Source organism: Phodopus roborovskii, unplaced genomic scaffold, assembly GCF_943737965.1.
Source record: "Phodopus roborovskii unplaced genomic scaffold, PHOROB, whole genome shotgun sequence".
NCBI classification, from domain to species: Eukaryota; Metazoa; Chordata; class Mammalia; order Rodentia; family Cricetidae; genus Phodopus; species Phodopus roborovskii.
The window spans coordinates 17,400,649-17,421,711 of record NW_026126418.1 but is presented as its reverse complement, the minus strand read 5'-3'; the positions used below and the strand labels follow the sequence as shown (position 1 = coordinate 17,421,711).

At 39.7% G+C, this 21,063-nt stretch overlaps 1 protein-coding gene across 1 annotated transcript; it reads right to left on the bottom strand.

The window, feature by feature from the left end:
- Positions 1-12,640: 12,640 nt before the first annotated feature.
- LOC127222285 (olfactory receptor 4A8-like) lies at positions 12,641-20,379 on the bottom strand. The gene is made up of 3 exons (XM_051184296.1): positions 20,127-20,379; positions 19,040-19,050; positions 12,641-13,216 (listed from the first exon to the last, which is right to left on the bottom strand). The coding sequence occupies exons 1-3, from the start codon at positions 20,377-20,379 to the stop codon at positions 12,641-12,643; spliced, it is 840 nt and encodes a 279-aa protein (XP_051040253.1).
- Positions 20,380-21,063: the final 684 nt, after the last annotated feature.

Sequence of the window (21,063 nt, the reverse complement as noted above, 5' to 3'; positions counted from 1 at the left end):
ATTTCAACACCCAACTTTTTCCAGAAGATATATCAACTGAAAATGAGGTAAACTAAAAAACAATCTAATTTAAAACATACATCAATTACATTTAAGAGACACAGAATTTTCTATCCAAATACCAAAGAACACAAATTCTACTGAGCACATGGAAATTTTTCTAAAATAGACCACATCTTATTGCAGAAAACAATATTTACAAATGCAAAACTTTGATATTACTTCCTGTATCCTATATATTGATAATACAAAAAACTTAATATTGAATGAAGAAAACAATCTCTTGTAAATAGATATATCCACTAATAATTAAAAATTTATTACTAAATGGAGAATGTGTTAGAGAAGAAATCAAGGAAAAATGAAAAAAAACTGTAATGTAACTAAATGAAAATGAGCATATAAAACACACACACACACACACACACACACACACCTCTGGGATTCAGTGAAAGCAAGCCTATGATGGAAATGTATGCCACTATGTACCTACATTAAAAAATTTTTAAAGTACACAAATAAATGAAAAAATAATACAATTCAACAAGTTGAAAAAATAAAAACAAGCCAAAACACACTTAGCACCAAGGAAAGAAAATCAGAGCAGATGTCAATGACATAGAAAACATCAACAAAACAAAGAATCAATAAATCTAAGAGATGGTTCCTTGAGAAAACAAACAACATTGTCAGACTATTGGCCAAAACACCAAAGGAAAAAAAGAGAAACCAAATTAACAACATCGGATATAAACAAGGAAATATAACACTTTGTAAAGAAATTCAGAATTTTATAAGGGAATGTTTTAAAAATCTGTACTCCATGAAGATGCAAAGAACTAACAGAAATGCTTGAACTTTGGAGTCATCCAAAACCCAATATTAAGCCAAAAACTCAACAACCTAAATACACCTATATTAAATAAGGAGGTAGAAATTGTAATAAAAAGAATTCTAAGAAAAAAAGAATAGATAGATAGATTTGTCACAGCATTCTCCCATTCATTTTAATAACGTTTAAAAACAGTGCTTCTTAAAATATTTCAAAACAATTGAACTACAGGGAATTGTCTCAAGGTCCTTCTATGAAGCCAGTACCATTCAAACTTATAAACCAGTTAAAGACAAAACAAAGAAAGAACTCTGCATGCTGAGATTTGTAATGAACATAGACTTTAAAATACTCAAATGAATACTTACAAACAGAATTCATAAATATTACACACCATGATCAAGTTAAACTTATCCCTGAAATTCCCTCATGGTTCAACACATTAAAGTCCATAAATTTAATAAAGCATGTGAATGTACAACCCCTGATCATCTCAATATATGTAGAAAGAGCATTTGGAAAAAATTTCCAAGATGTCTTCATGATTAAAAAAAAAAAAATCTCATAGATTGTAGCGCCAAAGAGAGCATCACCTCAATTCAATAAAAGCTATATATAAAGAACAACTAACTAGTCAACATTATCCTAACTTGAGAATAGCTTAAAACATTTCACTGTAATCAGGAAGAAGACAGGATGCCCACTATTTCCACTCCTTTCAATATTGTGCTTGAAATAGAAGTGGAAAGAAAATGGATTTAAAGGGATATAAACAGCAGAATAGGTCAAACTATCCATGCTTGCAGATGTCAAGATGGTGTACATTAGAAATCCCAAAACTTCTAGAAAACTTCTAGACATAATCAGTTGATCACAGCAAGAAATTATAGAGAATATACTAGCTTGGTCTTTCATGATGTTAGTATTATTATGATGACATCTTGGTAGACAGGCTTAGTTTGTTGCTTCTGAGTTTGTTATGAATAAATCAGGTTGAGGAAGAAGATAGCATATAGGGGGAAATGGGGTCTGGGCTTTTGTAAGGAGTAGGATTTTTTCTCCTGCCTCCAGTCTTGTCCCCGCACACGCACCAGCCCCAAAAAACACACTGAGACTCTGTATTTGATATTATGCTGTTGGCCAGTTACTTGTTTCTTATCGGCTAGCTCTGTCTTAAGTATTAATCCATTTTTATGTATTTCCATGTGGTCTTACCAAGAGCAGAAGAACAGCGGTTCTGTTCTCTCCAGACTCTCCATCTTGACTCCTCCTTACTACTTCCTCTTTCCTCATTCTCTCCTAGTCCCTCCTATCTTCTTTTCCTATTAGCCAACAGTGCTTTATTTATTGACCAGTATGAGAAACATATACAGAATGACATCTCCCAAAAGGGAGGGAATTGGGATGGCACACATGATATGCTTCCAGCTACAAAGTGGCAGTATGTGGGGGTACGAGAATAGGTCATAGTGGAAATATTCAATTTGACAACAGAGACCCATTTAGTTTGTTGGTAAGGAGGATCCTGAAAGAAACCTGAAGCTCCTTTGTCATGTTGGTAGAAAAGGATGGTGCACTGGTTGGGAACCCAGTATTAATCTACTAGGCTAAAAAATAAGGAGTCAAGGGTACCTCCTACTTTCTCTTCTAAGAGCTTCAGTGTGGCTGGATTGATATTGAGGTCTTTGTTCCATCTGGACTTGATTTTGTACATGGCAACAGACATGGCTCTATCTGCAGTCTTCTACACACCATTATCCAATTGAGCCAGCACCATCTGTTGAAGATAGTTTCCTCCCCCCCCCCCATTGTATTCTTTGAGCTGCTTTGTCGAAAATCAGGTGTTCATAGGTGTGTGGGTTAATATCAGGATTTTTGATTCGATTCCATTGGTCTCCCTATTTTTGTGCGAATACCAGAAAGTTTTCATAATTTTAGCTCTGTAGTAGAACTTAAAGTCAAGGATAGTGATGCCTCCTGAAGTTCTTTTATTGACAACTTATGCTGGAGAGGATATGGAGAAAGGGGAACACGCCTCCACTGCTGGTGGGAGTGTAAACTCATACAGCCATTTTGGAGATCAGTATGGTGATTCCTCAGGAAAATGGAAATTAGTTTACCACTGTGGTAATACCCCTCTTAGGCATATACCCAAAGGATCCACATCCATGCAACAAAGACATCTGCTCAACTATGTTTCTAGCAGCAATGTTTAATAGCAAGAACCTGGAAGCAACCAAGATGCCCCTCAACTGAAGAAAGGATAAAGAAGATGTGGCACATCTACACAATGGAATACTATTCTGCATAAAAAATAATGGTATCTTGAAATTCACAGGCAGGTGGATGGCACTTGAAGAAACCATCCTGAATGAGGTAACCCAGTCACAAAAAAGAGGAACATGGTATGTACTCGCTCATATATAGATTTTAGACCGAGAGCAAAGGATCAACAGCCTATAATTCACACCACCAGAGGAATTAGGATACAGGGTGTATTCTAAGAGATACATTTAAAGTCCCTCACAGAAGGGGGGAAGGGACAAGACCCCCCCAGAGCACATGGAAAGTGGAGGGGGGCAGTGAATGGAGAGAGAGTAGGAGAAAAAGAGGGAAAGGAGAGGAAAGCATGTGTGACTAGGAAGATTGAGTCAGGGTAGGAATAGAAGACAGGAAAGAAAGAGACAGAACCAATAATGATTGGTTCGAAGAGAAAACTGAAACTAAAGAAAGGTCTACAGGCCTACAAGACTGACTCTAACAATTTGAGCAACCGTGGAAAGGCTACCATAAATACCCTTCCCAGACAGTAAGATCAACAACTAACTTATCCACCCTCATGGAGCCCTCATCTAGTACCTGTTGGAAACAGAAGAAAACACCAATACATAAACACTGAGTTGAACTAGAATCCAGATGCAGATGGAGAGGACAAGACCAGGGTTACAGAAACACATAGAGACAGCTACCTGAACAAGGAGGAGCTAACGGGCCACCAGACTGATAGCTGGGAATCCAGCATGGAACTGACTCAGGCCCCTCTGAATATGGATCTCAGCTAGAAGTACAGAGCAGTCTAAGGGACCTCAGACAGTGGAACCAGGATGTATCCCTGGTGCACAAAAGGACCTTGAGGCACATCCCCCATGAAGGGATACTGCCTTAACCTAGAGACAGGAGAATAGTACTAGTCCCTACTTCAAATGACTTGACAGATCTACATGACATCACCTGGATGGCATTGCCCTACATGTGGAATGGGGTGGGGGGATGGGAGGGGAGGGTGGTCAGGGTGAACGTGAGGGGGGAAAGAAGGTAAGAGTTAGGGAGGGAGTGAGCAGGGAGGGAGGGAGGGAGGGAGTGGGATCTGGGATCGATATGTAAAATAAATAATAAATAAATAAAAGCCACATAATTGGTATGAGCATATAAAAATTGCCACAAAATACTTCATATTTATATAGTGTGTATCTAATTTAAAAAGAAAGTCACTTCTGTTCCTCACAAAAAAACAATGTTTAGTTCATTAACATATCAGGAATTAAAGCAAATATTCTATCATCTATCCTCTCTTTGTGAGTCTAAAGTCTTATATGTAACTTATCTTTAATCCTAACTAAGAAAAATTATAACCACAACTATCTATCTTTAACTCTATCAAAAACCACTGACGGATAGTATATAAACTCTAGAAGTGACAGAGACATCTTGCTGTCTGGTCAGTTACCCAGAGTTATTCAGTAATGTTTCATCTTCAGCTTCTAAGCAGACTCCTCTGCAAATAAGGAAACTTTAAACTGTCCATCTGTATTGGCAGTTTGCCAGTCACTTTTCTCTGTGTCCTGTAGAATGTCTGGCAGACTCCTCCATGAAGCAGAAACCTTGTAGCACTCTCCATCTTGTTTCAGCAGTCACTTTCCTGTGGGTCCTGCATATATACTTTATAAAGCATATAGTTAAACAGTCTAGACAAGAGCAGTATCAAAATCATTGTCCTTGATAATTTCTTAAGGAAGTTACAACCATTCGTATAGCAATGTTCCTGAGTATTACAGATTATCTTCACCCATGATTCTTATACCTATGAGATTTCTCAGATGTAAGGAGTAGGTTTTTTTCCTCCTGCTGCTGGTCTTGTCCCACTGCCACACCAGCCCCAAATAACACAGAGAGACCCTGTATTTGATATAATTCTGTTGGCCAGGTACTAGTTTCTTATCAGCTAGCTCTATCTTAAGTATTAACCCATTTCTATTAATCTAGTATTTCCATGTGGTTTCGTCTTACCGAGGAATGGGGCCAGCGTCTGGTCTCCCCAGTCTCTCCATGTTGACTCCTCCTTACTACCTCCTCTTTCCCTGTCTCCTAGTCCCACCTGTTTTGCTTTCCTATTGGCCAACAGTGCTTTATTCATTAACCAGTATGAGAAATATATTTACAGAATGACATCTCCTCTTTTCTGTCTAAATAAAAAGAAGTGTTTTAACTTTAACATAGCAAAATATATAACACAACAGTTATCACCATTAGCAATATTTATTCCATTAACATTTAGTAAGATTTAAGAAAATATTCCATCATCTATTCTATCTCTGTGAGTCTAAAGTCCTATATGTAACTTATCTTTAAGCCTAACTAAGGAGAACTATAACCATAACTATCTGTCTTCAACTCCATCAAAGACCACAGACAACTTGCCTGGTCAGTCACCTGAAGAGCTTTTATAATCTTCCATCTACAGCCATAATGTGTCTGGCAGACTCTTCAGCAAAGCAGGAAACTTTAAACGGTCTTCTTGTACTGGCAGTTTGTCAGTCATTTTTCTCTGTGTCCTGCAGACTGTCTGGTAGACTCTTCCATTAAGCAGGAATCCTTTAGCAATGTCCATCTTGTATCAGCAGTCACTTTTCTGTGGGTCCTGCATGTCCAGTTTATACAGCTTAAAGTCAAACAGTCCAGACAAGAGTAGTATCTTGTCCAAATGGATAGTCTTGCCATACTGGAAGTAAACTCCATAACAAGTTTCTTCAATGCCCATCTTCCTTTCTGATGCAGGTGGTGTTGCCAGGAGCAATTGTGCCTCATTGTCGAGAAAAACCCTAAACCATTTTAAATGTCATATTCTGTAGGTCATTGATAGGTTTGAAGAATGCCTCAACCATGGACTTTGGACATGTTTTCCTACTATGCTTGTAGGAGACAAACATAGAAGACTGCTGAACCTTGCCAAGCCAGGGTAAGACAGCCTTTCTACCTCCCTGCTTCTGTAGTGATCTATCAGAAACTCTAGGCCTTAGCCAAAAATGGTTACCCATATGTAGCTGTGAGAATTTAGGTGACTGTCCAGGAAGCCTGCTGTTTCTGTCTCAGCTTCACCCTTTGGAAGCTGCTCACCTGCACTTCCTGCCTACCCTAGTATTGTTATCTTCCTTCTCCGGTCTTTGATAGGTTGAAGATTAGACTGTCACAGTTATTGTTATATCTTCCTAGATAAAAGTAATAGGTACAAAACTTAAACCTTCCAGCTTAGGACAACTGTATAGTAATCTCTGTTATGCCTTCATCCTAGGACTGGATATATAGGTCTTAAGTTTGTATGTACTTGATTTTCCTTTTCTTAGAGCATACTTGTTATTCACTGCTTTTGTATATAGTTTTGTATCAAGCCTAAATCTTTTATTCAGACTAAAAGGGGAATTGTAGTGAGATATTCACTCTGTCAGCACCTGTTGCCCTGACCATGCCCATTGAGGGTGGGGACAGGTGTGGACATGACCTGGAGGAACTAGGTCTGAGGTGGGGAGACCCTACTGTCATGATCGTCCATGGAATGCCTCACACTCCCTGGGGACTGGATGTTGAGATGGGGTTGGGGGGTTGGTGGGGATCATAGTAGGATGGGAGGGAAAGGGAACTGTGATTTATATGTAAAATAAAAGTTTTTCTAAATTGAATTTAAAAAATAAAAAAGAGGAAATCTCAATTCTCAATGTCTGTGCCCCAAACAAAGGACTCATACATTTTTAAAAGAAAAATTACTAAATCTTAAAACACAAATCAAGCCCCATACACTAATAGTGGGAGATTTCAACACCCCATTCTCACCACTGGGCAGACCTGCCAGACAGAAGCCTAACAGAGAAATAAGAGAACTAACAGATGTTATGACTCAAATGGACAAACATTTATAGAACATTCAACTCAAACACAAAAGAATATACTTTCCTTTTAGCACCTCTTAGAACCTTCTCAAAAATAAATCACATACCCAGTAACAAAGCAAAACTCAACAGATACAATTGGAATAAACACCTGTACCCTATCAGATCACAACAGCTTAAAATTAGAATTCAACTGCAAAATTAATTTCAGAAAGCCCACAAACACATAGAAATTGGACAATGATCAACTGAACCACCACTGGATTAAGGGAGAAATAAAGGAACAAGAAACTTCCTAAAATTTAATGAAAATGTCCACACACCATGTCCAAACTTATGGGACACAATGAAAGCACTACTGAGAAGAAAGTTCATAGCACAAAATGCCTACATAGAGAAGCTGCAAAAATCCCGCACTAATGAATTAAAAGAACAACTGAAAGCTCCAGAACAAAAAGAAGCAAACTCACCAACAAGTGTCAGCCAAAAAATAATCAAATTAAGGGCTGAAATCAATAAATAGAAACACAGAAAACAAGGTACATTCACACCACAAGGACATTTGCTCAACTATGCTCATAGTAACATTATTTGTAATAGTCAGATCTTGGAAACAACCTAGATGCCCCTCAATTAAAGAATGGATAAAGAAAATGTGGTATATTACACAATGGAGTACTACTCAGTGGTAAGAAACACTGACATCCTAAAATTCAAAGGCAAATAGGCAAACCTAGAAAAACCATCTTGAGTGAGGTAATCTAAAATCAGAAAGACAAATATAGTATGTACTCACTCAAAAGTGGATACTACACATAAAGCAAAAGATACAAAGCCTACAATCCACAACCCCAGAGCAGCTTGAACCTTCTTCCAGAAACAAATGGAAGAACCTTCTTCCAGAAACAAATGGAAGCAGATACAGAAATCCACAGGTAACAATGGGCCAAGCTCTTGGAGTACAATCAAAGGGGGGTGGGTGATAACATGAACAAGAGTCAAGACCATGATGGAGAAACCCAAAGAATCCGCTGACCCAAGCCAGTGAGTGATCAGTGACTCAGGTCTGACAAATGTGGAACCTGCATAAGATCAAACTATACTCCCTTAATATAGGTGACAATAGGTGACTAGGACAATATATGAGGCCTCAGGCAGTGGGTCCAAGATCTAACACTAATACACAAACTGACTTAGTGGATCCCATTCTATATGGAAAGATATCTTGCCCAAACTAAAGACAGAAGTGTGGGGGATAGAGAAGTGCCTTGGTTCTGCCTCTACAATAAGATGGGACAGGCTTAGCAGACTTCCTAGGGGTGGTCTTGCCCTCTCTGAGAAGCAGATGGTAGGCACAGGGTGGGGGAAGCAGGATGAGAGAAAGGAGGGGAAACTAGGATTGGAACATAAAAGCTAAATTAATATGATAAAAATAAGCTTTAAAAAGATTGGCTTTAGTAGTTGCAGTCAAATTGATGTGGCTCACAATTAAGCCAGATGCCCAACAAGGCAAAGGCAGCAATTTAAATTCTTCAAAACACTATGATATATTACAGAGTAGAAAGGGAAGTCTTCAGTCTTTAAGTTATTCAAGTAGAATCCCCTGGGATTTTTTTCCTTTATAATTAAACTCATGGACCTCCATGTAAAAGATGGCAAGAAATTAAGACATTCAACAAGCTTCATAAGCAATGATAAACATCAAAAAATAACATACCTGAACAGCTAAGAATACTCCAACTTGGGCAGAGTGTGAATTTGCAGAGACATCTTGAATCATGTAACCACGAACACATTTCCTTATATTAATATTCACTACATGGTTTATGATAATTTAGCATCACTGCTTTTTAATATATTTGATATATTTAGAACAGATTTGAATGAAGTCATCTCTTTTGTACAGATTTCTTCACATCTTCACTTCAATAATCTCTATATGTGAAAACCTTGGAAATTGCCAGGAATGATTTGCTAACTGCAAATCCTTTAAAAATTCAATGTTAAAGGAAAATTTCAAAAATGTGTAAGAGCAAATTACTCATAATGAAATATTTAAGTAGACAAGCAATACTAAACAAATTTTAAAGAGGAAGCAACCTCAGCCAGATTACCCAACCATATACCCCAGCAAGACTCAAGTCATGCTGTCTACAAGGGATAATTTGTATAAGAAGTTTGAGGTACAGGGGTGGGGGATGAGAACTGCAGGATCTTTTGCACCTCATGATTCTTAGCAACCCTGGCAATCATAGTTCTCTCCTTCCAGGGTGTGTATGTGAAAGACTTTGATGGAAGCCTGGATCTGTGTGAAATGAAATCAAAATTTCTCTTATTATGTTCATTTATTCCATAAACCTACAGTCAACGGTAATATGATAATGGTTTATAAATTATTATTTTCTAAGAAGCAATGTTGCTAAAGTCTTCCAAGGTTATTGTTTGCCATGAGTTCCAACAATATATTGTAATGTGTCTAGTTAGACATTGGACCTTCACTGCCACAACTTTCTAGATGCAAGATCACAAGTACATGAGGTAAAAGGACTCACTAAAAGCTTTTTTATTAATTTTACAAATAAATTAAATTCAGCAACCTTAAACATATTATTTGTAAGGTGGCTAATTTGTGTTTCTTGTAATTATAAGGGGAAGAATCATCCAATGTGATCAAATGTTCAAGGAATCCAGAAAGCTTTGTATAGTATGCAATATAATTATAATACACATAATAATATAAAATTATATGATTCAAGAACACATATGTCTATAGTCAAACTGTATATTAAAATATGTTTTAATTGAAAGAAATTTACATCAATCTTTCTCTTCACTTCTCCCATTCCAGCCCCTCACTAAAAATCTCCTCATCACCCATTCTCAAAATAATAGCCTCAATTTCTTGAGGTGTCATTGCTACATGTATGTATGTGCATGCACAAGTATATATTTACAACCTACGGATTCTGCTTTTATTGTTTGTAGGCATATGGTTTCAGTGATAACTACTCAGCATTGGACAACTAAACTACAATTACTCCTGACAGAATGGCTAAAATTAGAAACACTCATGCTGGAGAGGATGTGGAGAAAGGGGAACACTCCTCACTGTTGGTGGGAGTGCAAACTTGTACAGCCATTTTGGAGATCAGTATGGAAGTTCCTCAGGAAAATGGGAATCAGTCTACCACAAGACTCCGGCAACCCACCTCTTAGAATATACCCCCACCCATGCCTCAAAGACATGTACTCAACTATGTTCATAGCAGAATTATTTGTAATACCAAGAACCTGGAAGCAACCTAGATGCCCCTCAACTGAAGAATGGATAAAGAAGATGTAGCACATCTACACATTGGAATACTACTGTGAGGGTGAAAAAAACAAAAAAACAATGGAATCTTGAAATTTGTAGGCAAGTGGTTGGAACTTGAAGAAACCATGCTGAATGAGGTAACCCAGTCACAAAAAAGAGGAATGTGGTATGTACTTGCTCATATATGGATTTTAGACCTATAGAAAAGGATCCCAGCCTATAGCTCACACTGCCAGAGAAACTGGTATACAAGGTAGATTCTAAGAGTTTCATATAAGGCCCCTCATAGAAGAGTAATGGGACCAGAACTTTAGAACATGAGGGGTATGGGAGGGCAGTGAGTGGAGAGGGAACTTCGAAAAAGAGAAGAGGAGGAGAGGAACTCAGGTGGGACTAGTAAGATTGAGTCAGGGGAGGAATATATGAGGGAAGAGAGAGAGAGAGAGACCATAAAAGAGGGAGCCATTATAGGTTTGAAGAGAATACTAAACCTAGAGAAATGTCCAGAGACTGAAAAGACTGACCCCTACTAACAATTTGAGCAACAGTGGAAAGGCTACTATAAATGCCCTTCCCTGATAATGAGATCGACGACTAACTTATCCACCATCATGGAGGTCTCATCTAGTACCTGTTGGAAACAGAAGCAAACACCCACAACTAAACCCTGAGTCAAACTAGAATCCAGGTGCAGGGAGGGAGGACAAGACCAGGTTGCAGAAACATATAGAGAAACCTTACCTGAACAAGGAGGAGCTAATGGGCCCCCAGACTGATAGCTGGGAATCCAGCATGGGACTGACTCAAACTCCCTGAATATGGGTCTCAGCTAGAAGTCCTATTCCCTACTCCAAATGACTTGACAGATTTAGAGGACCCCTCCTCAAGGACATCATGCTACATGTGTAGTGGGACATGGGTGGGAGAGAAGGGTGGTCGGGGGACATGAGAGAGGGGAAGAAAGGGAAAGATGGAGGGATGGAGGGAATGAGAGGGAACTGGAATCAACATGTAAAATAAAAATTAAAAAAATAAATTAATAAAAATGAGAGCAATTTTATTTTATTTTGTGATATTATAATCTGAATGCATAATAAGGAAAATTCCATTGCTACATGGATCCAAACACAAAATTTTGTTTATATTAACATAAATAAGTTATTTGAATCCTACAAGTGAAATGTTAAAGTTGAACTCAAATGTTAGGGAACATAATGGTTATGCAAAATGGTTCTTTTCCAATTTCTTCTCCATCAGAAATACAATATGAAAATGACTAATCTTTGAAAAATAGCATAATCAAATATGCTAAATTGTAAAGAAATACTAAAAGTTTTATTCTAACTGACCTTAATGTGGTCTTTGAGAACTAAAATCTGGTTTCAGTAACTGAAAGCTAGCTAACAAAATGTTCACTTTGAGTATTGTTGGCTAAACACGTCTTATACCCAAAAGCCCTGAAATGAAATGACAAAAAAACTTGGGTACAGTATGGTGGTAAGCCTAAAACAATACTCATAATGAGGCTATTTAAATATCTTTATGTACAGATAGGATAATAAGCAACTTCATGTAAAAATCTCAGTCAATCCCAGAAATTTGCATATAAGCCACATTTCTTTCTAATACATTATGTGATTAAACATTTCCAAAATTATTACTGTTTCTTCACTGAAAATATTTTTTTCTTCTAAGCCACACTTCAGTCTTAACTGAGAAAAACATTCAAAATCAGTTTGTTTTCTCTCTTTCATTAAAATAGTAACTAGACACGCTTTATAAACATAATTAAATTCTGTGTGTTCCAATTCTCTTGCAGAAATTCACTATTGAACTGAGCCTAATCATAAACAAAAACTTATGCTGCAGTTATGTTTTTAATTAAAAATATCCCTAGCTAATTCATTAAACAGCACAATCATTTGTGATCATTTACTGTGTAGTGACCTAACCTGTGGCATAGACCACACCCATTGGGGTGGAGACAGGGCCAGAGGTGACCTGGGGGAACTAAGGCTGAGGAGGGGGCTCAGAGATCTCTCTTGCTTGCAGCACCGGGAGAGGGGTACATCAGGAGGCATCCTTGGGACCAGGAACCTGCTGGTGTTTGTCTATGTTGTAAGTTATTTCTCCCTGAATAAATATCTGTTTGGCCTAGTTGTTTCTCCTGATCCTCATTAACATCAATACTAACTCTCTGATTATTGCTTCAGAATTGCTATCCTCTTTAACAATGAGACTTTGTTACTTTATCTGTAGGCAACATTTTAGGCCAGAGTTTTAGCACATAACTTTTTATCTCTGAATTTCTGAAGGTGTACATTAAGAGATTCACGTGAGAGTGATAACTGTATAAAAAATGGTAACAGATTTATCTATAGAAAAGTTGTAAACAGGTCTAACATACATGAAAATACAAGGAACGAAAAATAGGACAACCACCATGATGTGGCAGCTGCAGGTAGACAGGGCTTTGTGCCTCCCTTCCTGACTGTGAGTCTTAACAGAGTTTAAAATGATTCCATAGGAAGCTAAGAGAATAATAAAGACTCCGATACAGATTGCTCCATCACTGGCAATAACAATAAAACCAAGAAAGTAGGTGTCAGTGCACACAAGTCCCAATAATGGATACATGTCACAGGCAAAGTGGTCGATGATATTGGGACCACAGAAAGGAAGGTCATAAACAAAGAGAACTTGAGCCACGGAGTGTGCAAACCCTACAACCCAGGTTGCCACCAATAAGAGGATGCAAACCCGGTGATTCTTGATGGTCAAATAGTACAGTGGCTTACAGATGGCTACATAGCGATCATATGCCATTGCCACCAGAAGGAAGATATCAGTTCTACCAAAGAAGTGTTCTACAAAGAGTTGACCCATGCAAGCTGTGAAGGAAATGGTCTGTAGAGAGCCACCGGTGCCATTCCCAAAGATGGCGTCGGTTTCCTGTCCATAAGCCAGCAAGGTGCGGTTGTTTTTGACAATGTGCTTGGGCAATCCACATCATGAGTTGACCATTACAAGCATTGCGGGCTGCACCTGTCAGTTTAGGACACGACTCCCTAAAGCATATATAAGCAGTGCCTTTTTCCTCCTCGGGTCTTCCCTCAACTTGCTGTAATGAGCCGTGCAATAAACATAGCTGCAGAAGAATCCTGTTGTTGAGCATCGTTCTTGCAGGCAAGGCGATAGCGCTCGACAAGTGGTGCCGAAACCCGGGAACCTGACATCAAAGGCACACTGGGGACCCTTCAGGAGACTGGAGAGGATTCAGAACTGTGGCACAAAGGTAACAAATAAGGTGAGTTCTGATAGTCATGTTACTGTTTGGGCTTGATCCTGCCATTGAAGGATTGATTATTGTGCATTTGGTTGCCTGCTTGTTTTTACTGTATTTGTTTTGTTTTGAGGAAGCACATGATGGGCAGCTAAAAGCAGGCACTAGACCATTATCAGATTTACAAGAAAGGATGTCAGAAGCAGAACATGAAGAAAAGATGGGTGCACGTAAAACGAAAAAACATAATAAAGAGAAAGTGAAAGGGCCCCACGAGACGGAGCCAACTCGCGGAGGAAAGAAAAAACATCTTTATCCTTTAGAGGAATTGGAGGCTTTAGAGCTTTCCAGTCACCCCTCGGAAGAGGAACTATCGCCCTCTGAGGAGGAAGATTTGGAGGAGGAGGCTGCATGAGTCCCTACTGCGCCTCCTCCTTATGCAGAGAAGGAATGTAAATACTCCTTTTGCTCACCTGAAACCAGACATGAGATAACCCGGATGTTTCCTGCATTCGAGGAAGATGGGAATCATGCCCATCACCCTCTTGAGCATAAACAGGTTAAAGAATTGATAGAATCTGTTTGCACTTATGGTATCAGTGCGAACTACACTCTGAAGCAAATAGAAAGACTGTCCGCGGTGGCCATGACTCCCTCAGACTGGATGTTCGTTGTGAAGGCTTGTCTCACTATGGGACAATACTTAGAGTGGAAGGCCATATGGCATGATTTGAGTCAATCACGAGGCCGCGCTAATGCTGCAGCAGGACAGCCCGCTTGGACATTTGAAATATTCACTAGACAAGGACAATGGACAAATAATCAAACAGTGTATCCTTTAGAGGTCTAAGTTCAGATTAACACATGTGCTGTTAAGGCCTGGAAGGCACTACCTAATAGAGGGGAAGTATCAGGGAACCTTACAAAAGTCATTCAGGGACCAAATGAACCATTTTCAGACTTTGTAGCGTGTATGATGGAGGCCACAGGAAGGATTTTTGGAGATCAAGAACAGGCTATGCCCTTAATAGAACAACTAGTTTATGAACAATGCACCAAGAAATGTAGTCAAGCCATAACTCCTTGGAAAGGAAAAGGCTTACAAGCTTGGCTTAAGGCTTGTAGAGAAATAGGAGGTCCTTTGACCAATGCAGGGCTGGCGGCCGCCATTTTACAAGGACAAAGAAAGGACAATATGGCAGACAAGAACAAGACTTGTTTTCAATGTGGCAAAATGGGACATATACAAAAGAATTGTATGGAGTGCATGTCATGTCAGAACCTAAGAGGATGCCAGGAATCTGTCCCCAATGTAAAAAAGGCAAACACTGGGCAAATGAATGTAAGTCAGTCAAAGACGTTAATGGTAAACTGTTGCCTGAGCCAAAAAATGCCCTGCGGGGCCCTTGCCCTAGGGCCCTCAAATATATGGGGCAACGAGCTCCCCCCTGAGCCTAGAAAGGAGGAAGCCCCACGGAGAGCCACTGCATGTTCTGCAGATTGGATCTCCGTGCCACCACTAGAATTGTCTAACCCCCCCCCCCAAATGGGTGTACAACCTGTTCCTTCTGATTTTTCAGGCCCTCTGCCAAAAAACATAGTAGGACTTTTACTAGGAAGGTCATCTACCACCCTAAAATGTTTAATTGTCCATCCTGGAGTTATAGATCAAGATTATGAGGGACAACTCAAGATCATGTGCTCATCGCCACGCGGGATTTTTCCCATCTCTGCGGGTGATCGCACAGCACAGTTACTTATTCTTCCTAGTTGTCATGAGGATTTTGGGGCCATTAAACGAAGCAGAGGGGCAGAAGGATTTGGCCACTCAGATAAATTTGATTCTGCTTATCTTGCAGTTGATCTTGATACCAGACCAACATTAACATTACATATAGAAGGAAAGAATTTTCAGGGAATTTTGGACACAGGAGCTGATAAAAGCATCATTGCCACCTCCTGGTGGCCTTCAAAATGGCCAATAACCCAATCAGAACATTCATTGCAGAGACTAGGGTATGAAGCCACTCCTGCTATCAGCTCTAAATCCCTAAGATGGAAGGCACCATAAGGTCAGTCAGGGTTGTTTACCCCCTATGTTTTTCCCTTGCCGGTAAATCTATGGGGAAGAGATATTTTAAAAGCTTTACGATTAAAATTAATGAATGAATATTCCATCTCTGCACAAAATATGATGTTAGATAAGGGATATATACCAGGGCTAGGGATAGGAAAGCAGTATCAAGGCATTAAAGAACCTGTTCAAGTCATTTCAAAAAATGATCGTGCAGGATTGGATTGTTCCTAGGGGCCATTGGGGAAATGATGCCCATACCATGGATAACTAAAGCGGCAATATGGGTACCTCAATGGCCACTTTCACAGGAGAAATTAGAGGCCGCTTATCAATTAGTAAAAGAGCAATTAGATTTGGGACATTTGGAAGGATCCAACTCTCCTTGGAATACTCCTATTTTTGTTATCAAGAAGAAATCTGGAAAATGGAGATTGCTTCATGACCTCAAAGCCATTAATGCATAAATGCAACTGTTTGGCCCAGTCCAATGGGGCCTTCCACTTTTATCAGCTTTACCTAAGCATTGGCAAGTTATTATAATAGATATTAAGGATTGTTTTTTCTCTATTCCATTGTTTGAGCAAGATAGAGCTAGATTTGCCTTCACTTTACCGGCCATTAATCATGAGGGACCAGATGAGAGGTTTCAATGGAAGTGTTGCCCCAAGGCATGGCCAATGGCCCCACTATGTGTCAACTTTATGTACAACAGGCATTAGCACCAGTTAAGAAAAAAATATATTTCTCTAAGAATTATTCATTATATGGATGATATTCTTCTTTGTGGGAATAATGAGAAAGAGCTTGAAAAGGCTTTTTCAGATTTGGTAAAATGGTTGGAGAAATATGGTCTGAGCATAGCTACAGAGAAAGTACAAAGGTCGAAAGAAAGACAGTTCTTAGGGGCTGTTGTGCGACCAGAGATTATACAACCTCAAAAGATGGAGATTAGAAGAGATCAATTTAAAACTTTGAATGATTTTCAAAAATTACTAGGAGATATTAATTGGCTATGGCCTTATGTAAAAATACCCACAGCAGAGTTAAAACCATTGTTTGATATGCTTGAAGGAGATCCACAATTGACTTCATTAAGAACCCTATCTCCTGCAGCTGCAGATGCTCTCCATAAGGTGGAGCAGGTGATCACTGCAGCACAATTAGTTAGAATCTCAGCGCAGGAGCCTTTTGATCTTTGTGTGTTACAGACCGCTTTGCTGCCAACTACAGTCTTATGGCAAAATGGTCCATTAATTTGGATATGCCCTCAAGCTTCCCCAGCAAAAACTATAGAATATTATCCAACTGCTGTTGTAAAAATTACCCTGAAGGGCTTAAAAACGGCTCTTACCCATTTTGGGGAGTTTCCTAAGCAAATTATTAAGCCTTATAATATGGAACAAATTCAGACCCTATGTGCTATGAGTGATGATTGGGCAACTCTTGCCTCTCTACCTTCTTGGGAACTTTTGATAACCATTATCCCAAACATCCTTTATTAACATTTGCTAGAACACATCCTTTGATTTTTCCAAAAATGGTAAGTGCCATGCCTCTCCCTGATGGGGAGATAGTGTATACAGATGGATCAAGAACAGGAATAGGGGCTTATGTACATGAAGGAGTTGTTACCACTCACAAACATGCACCAGACTCCCCACAAATGGTGGAATGTAACATAGTTTTGGAGGTATTAAAGGTGTTTCCTGGACCTTTGAATGTGGTCTCTGACTCTGTTTATGTAGTCAATGCTATTAAAACCTTAGAATTAGCTGGATTAATTAAGCCTTCTAGTACAGTGGCTGAGATGTTTAAGGAGATCCAAAAATATTTGTTAGCAAGACAATATCCTGTTTTCATTACCCACATCCATGCCCATTCAGGTCTGCCCGGGCCAATGGCACAAGAGAATAATCTAGCAGATTTGGCCACTCTAGCAGCAGCTTTTGCTATTTTAGATCCTAAAGAAGCAGCCACTAAATTTCATTCATTATTTCATGTAACATCAGAAACCCTGTGCAAGCGTTTTTCTATTTCCAGAGCATCAGCATGGGAAATAGTCTTGCAATGCAAAAATTGTTCTGAATTTCTTCCAGCACCTCATGTGGGCATTAACCAACGAGGCCTTCGACCTCTACAAATATGGCAAATGGATGTCACTCATGTGTCATATTTTGGAAAAATGAAATATTTACATGTTTCTGTAGATACCTGCTCGGGTATCCATGCCTCCCCACTAACAGGGGAAAAGGCCTCTCATGTCATCCAGCACTGCCTCAAAGCCTGGAGTGCTTGGGGCATGCCTCAAATATTGAAGACAGATAATGGACCTGCATATACTTCTGAAAAATTTAAGTATTTTTGTCAACAGATGGGTGTCAAACACCTCACCGGTCTACCTTATAATCCACAAGGGCAAGGCATTGTGGAACGCGTCAATCGGACGCTCAAATCTTATCTAATAAAACAAAAAGGGGGAATAGAGGAAATGTCCTCTCTCCCACCAAAAGCTGCCATATCTTTTTTACTCCTTACTTTAAATTTTTTAAATTTGGATTTTAATGGTCATTCAGCGGCTGATAGACATGGCCTCTGGCCTATACCTCCAAAAGAACAATTCAAATGGAAAGATATGCTCTCAGGTACATGGAAAGGCCAGGATCCTATCTTAACAAAATCAAGGGGAGCTATTTGTGTTTTTCCACAGGACAGAGAAAATCCAATTTGGGTACCAGAGCGATTATCTCGAAGAGTGACAACCATCCCTCAAGATGTTCCTGTGGCTCCTGTGGTTGATGATACTCCTTGTGAATCCTCCGTGGATATCAGTGGAACCCAGATGGGGAATACTGTCGGTGTTTCCTAAACCCATGCCCAGTCATCATGATGCACAAGTATTCCCACGCCTTTTTACAACTAATGAGAGATTAGATTTGCCTTTTCTTCCCTTTGATAATGATTGTTCGCATGCCCAGGTAGATCCCAGTTCCAGTAGAGGCTACCAATACCTTAACCCTGTTCCACCAAAAACGGGATTTTGGCATCACTGCAGCCCTCGTGACTGCCATATCCCTTGTAGCGATTGGAGCCGCAACTGCTGCTGTGGCCCTGAGCCAATCAGTACAGACAGCTTATACTTTGAATAAGATGTCATCTGTTATGTCTCAGTCCCTTGATATACAGGCCTCCATTGATTCATGATTAAAAGGAGGATTGATGGTAGTCAATCAGAGAATTGATTTGGTGTAGGAACAAATTGACACACTCTGGCAGCTAGCCCAACTGGGCTGTCAATGGAAATATTCCAGTTTATGTGTCACCAGTATACAATATGAAAATTATACAAGATCTGCAAATCTTTCTAAACAACTTTTTCAGTATCTTTTAGGTGAATGGGCAGGACAATTTGATAGCCTGATGGACCAACTCCGAATGGCCATCGTCCATGTGAATTCCACCAGTGTGGACGCCTCTCTATCGGAAGGATCGTTCTCCTGGATCTCCACCACTTTTTCCCACTTTAAGGAGTGGGCAGGTGTAATGGGGTTTGGCCTGCTGTTATGTGGTGGGGTGGTGTTCCTGCTCTGGTTGGTGTGTAAGCTACGTGCTCAACAGACACGTGACAAAGTGGTTATCGCTCAAGCCCTGGCTACTATGGAGATAGGCTCCTCTCCCACTGTGTGGCTAAGCATGTTAAAAAAATGGACATTAATTGTCCAATAGGACAGCCCTTGCACCCTGAGTCTTCTATGATATTGCACCAGGTTAGGGTGTCCATTTTTTTTTTTTTTTTTTTTTTTTACCAGAAACAGCCCTAACGCTCTGCGGGGTTTTTTCCCATTGCACGCAAGACAGGTGCTTCTTTAGTTTTGCCTACAGTAATAAATTCTTCACGCTCAGGTTGTTTGGCTTAGCACTGCACTCCAGGTTGACTCTGGCCATGAGCAGCTCCGAGAAGGGCAAGTCTGGTTGCATATGGGTTGGTGTCCAAGGCCCCACCTCCAGGGAAAAGATGCCGGACAGGTATGGCACTGACTTGGCTGACTACCAGGATTCAGGGTCATTACAATATCCATCTCGTTACTGGAGATCAGACCACTACCCTTGCCTGTTGCGTTCATAAAACAAAAAAGGGGGAGAGGTAGAGAGCCACCAGTGCCATTCCCGAAGATGGCGCCGGTTTCCTGTCCATAAGCCAGAAAGGAGCAGTTGTTTTTGACAATGCGCATGCTCGATCCAAGTTATGGGGTGACCGTTACGAGCGTTGTGGGCTGCACCTGTCAGTTTAGGACACGATGCCCTAAAGCATATATAAGTAGTGCCTTTTTCCTCCTTCAGGGTCTTCCCTCAACTTGCTGTAATGAGCCACGCAATAAACATAGCTGCAGAAGAATCCTGTTGTTGAGCATAGTTCTTGCAGGCAAGGTGATAGCACTCAACAATGGTCTTTCTATTACATAGTAACTCTGTAATCAATTTGGGTGAGATGGCAGTGGAATAAATGACATCCATGAGTGACAGGTAGGCAAGGAAAATGTACATTGGGGAGCCCAAGGAGGAACTGGCAATGACTGTAGCTACAATGAGCAAGTTACCTGCCAGGGTTACAATGTATGTGAGTAAAAACATAATAAACAATGCTTTTTGACCAACAGGATCCTGAGTGAGACCAACTAGAATAAATTCTGTAACATTGCTATTCTTTCTCATTTGATCTTCTAGCAGGCAAGCTTCAGAGACCGGAGATCATGAAAACATTACCTGCCATTAATAGTGAACAAGACCTTGAATATATTTTGTCATAAAACACATCTTCATTACAACCTCTACTTGGAGTTACATGGTTGGCAAGCCTCTTGCAAATATCACCACAGAATTCATGGAATCGATGTGGGGGGATGGGAGGAGAGGGTGGTTAGGATGCATGTGAGGGGGAAAAAACAGAATTCAATAATGTCATCAGTACTAACTACTGAAGACATCAGTTCATTAGCAAAGATAGACATCTACACAATGGTATCTCAGTAATTCATATATTTAAAATCACCAAACACATTTCATTCTAGTTTCATCATCAATCAAAAGCCACCTAAAATGTGTTCAGTGCAGGTGTCCTTAGTTTAACGATGTGCAACACAAATATCCTGAAGTGAGAGGACATAGACACTAAGGTGAGGAATGGTGGTAAACCTAAAATAATGTGAATAATGTAGCCCATAATTACATTCATGTACACAGAGAAAAAAACATTCATGAAAAGATCCCTTCTTTAAAGAATCCTAAAAAGTGGTGATAATAAATGCTAAATATGTTGACTAAGAGACAGCTAGTATTTTTAGTTGATAATCTCTGTGAAGGATCCTTCAATATGATTTGTGCTGCATCCAAAATAGC

What these genes read in the sequence shown, in the direction of transcription:
- LOC127222285 (XM_051184296.1), bottom strand. Translation starts at nt 20,379, where the DNA reads ATGAGAAAGAATAGCAATGTTACAGAATTTATTCTAGTTGGTCTCACT.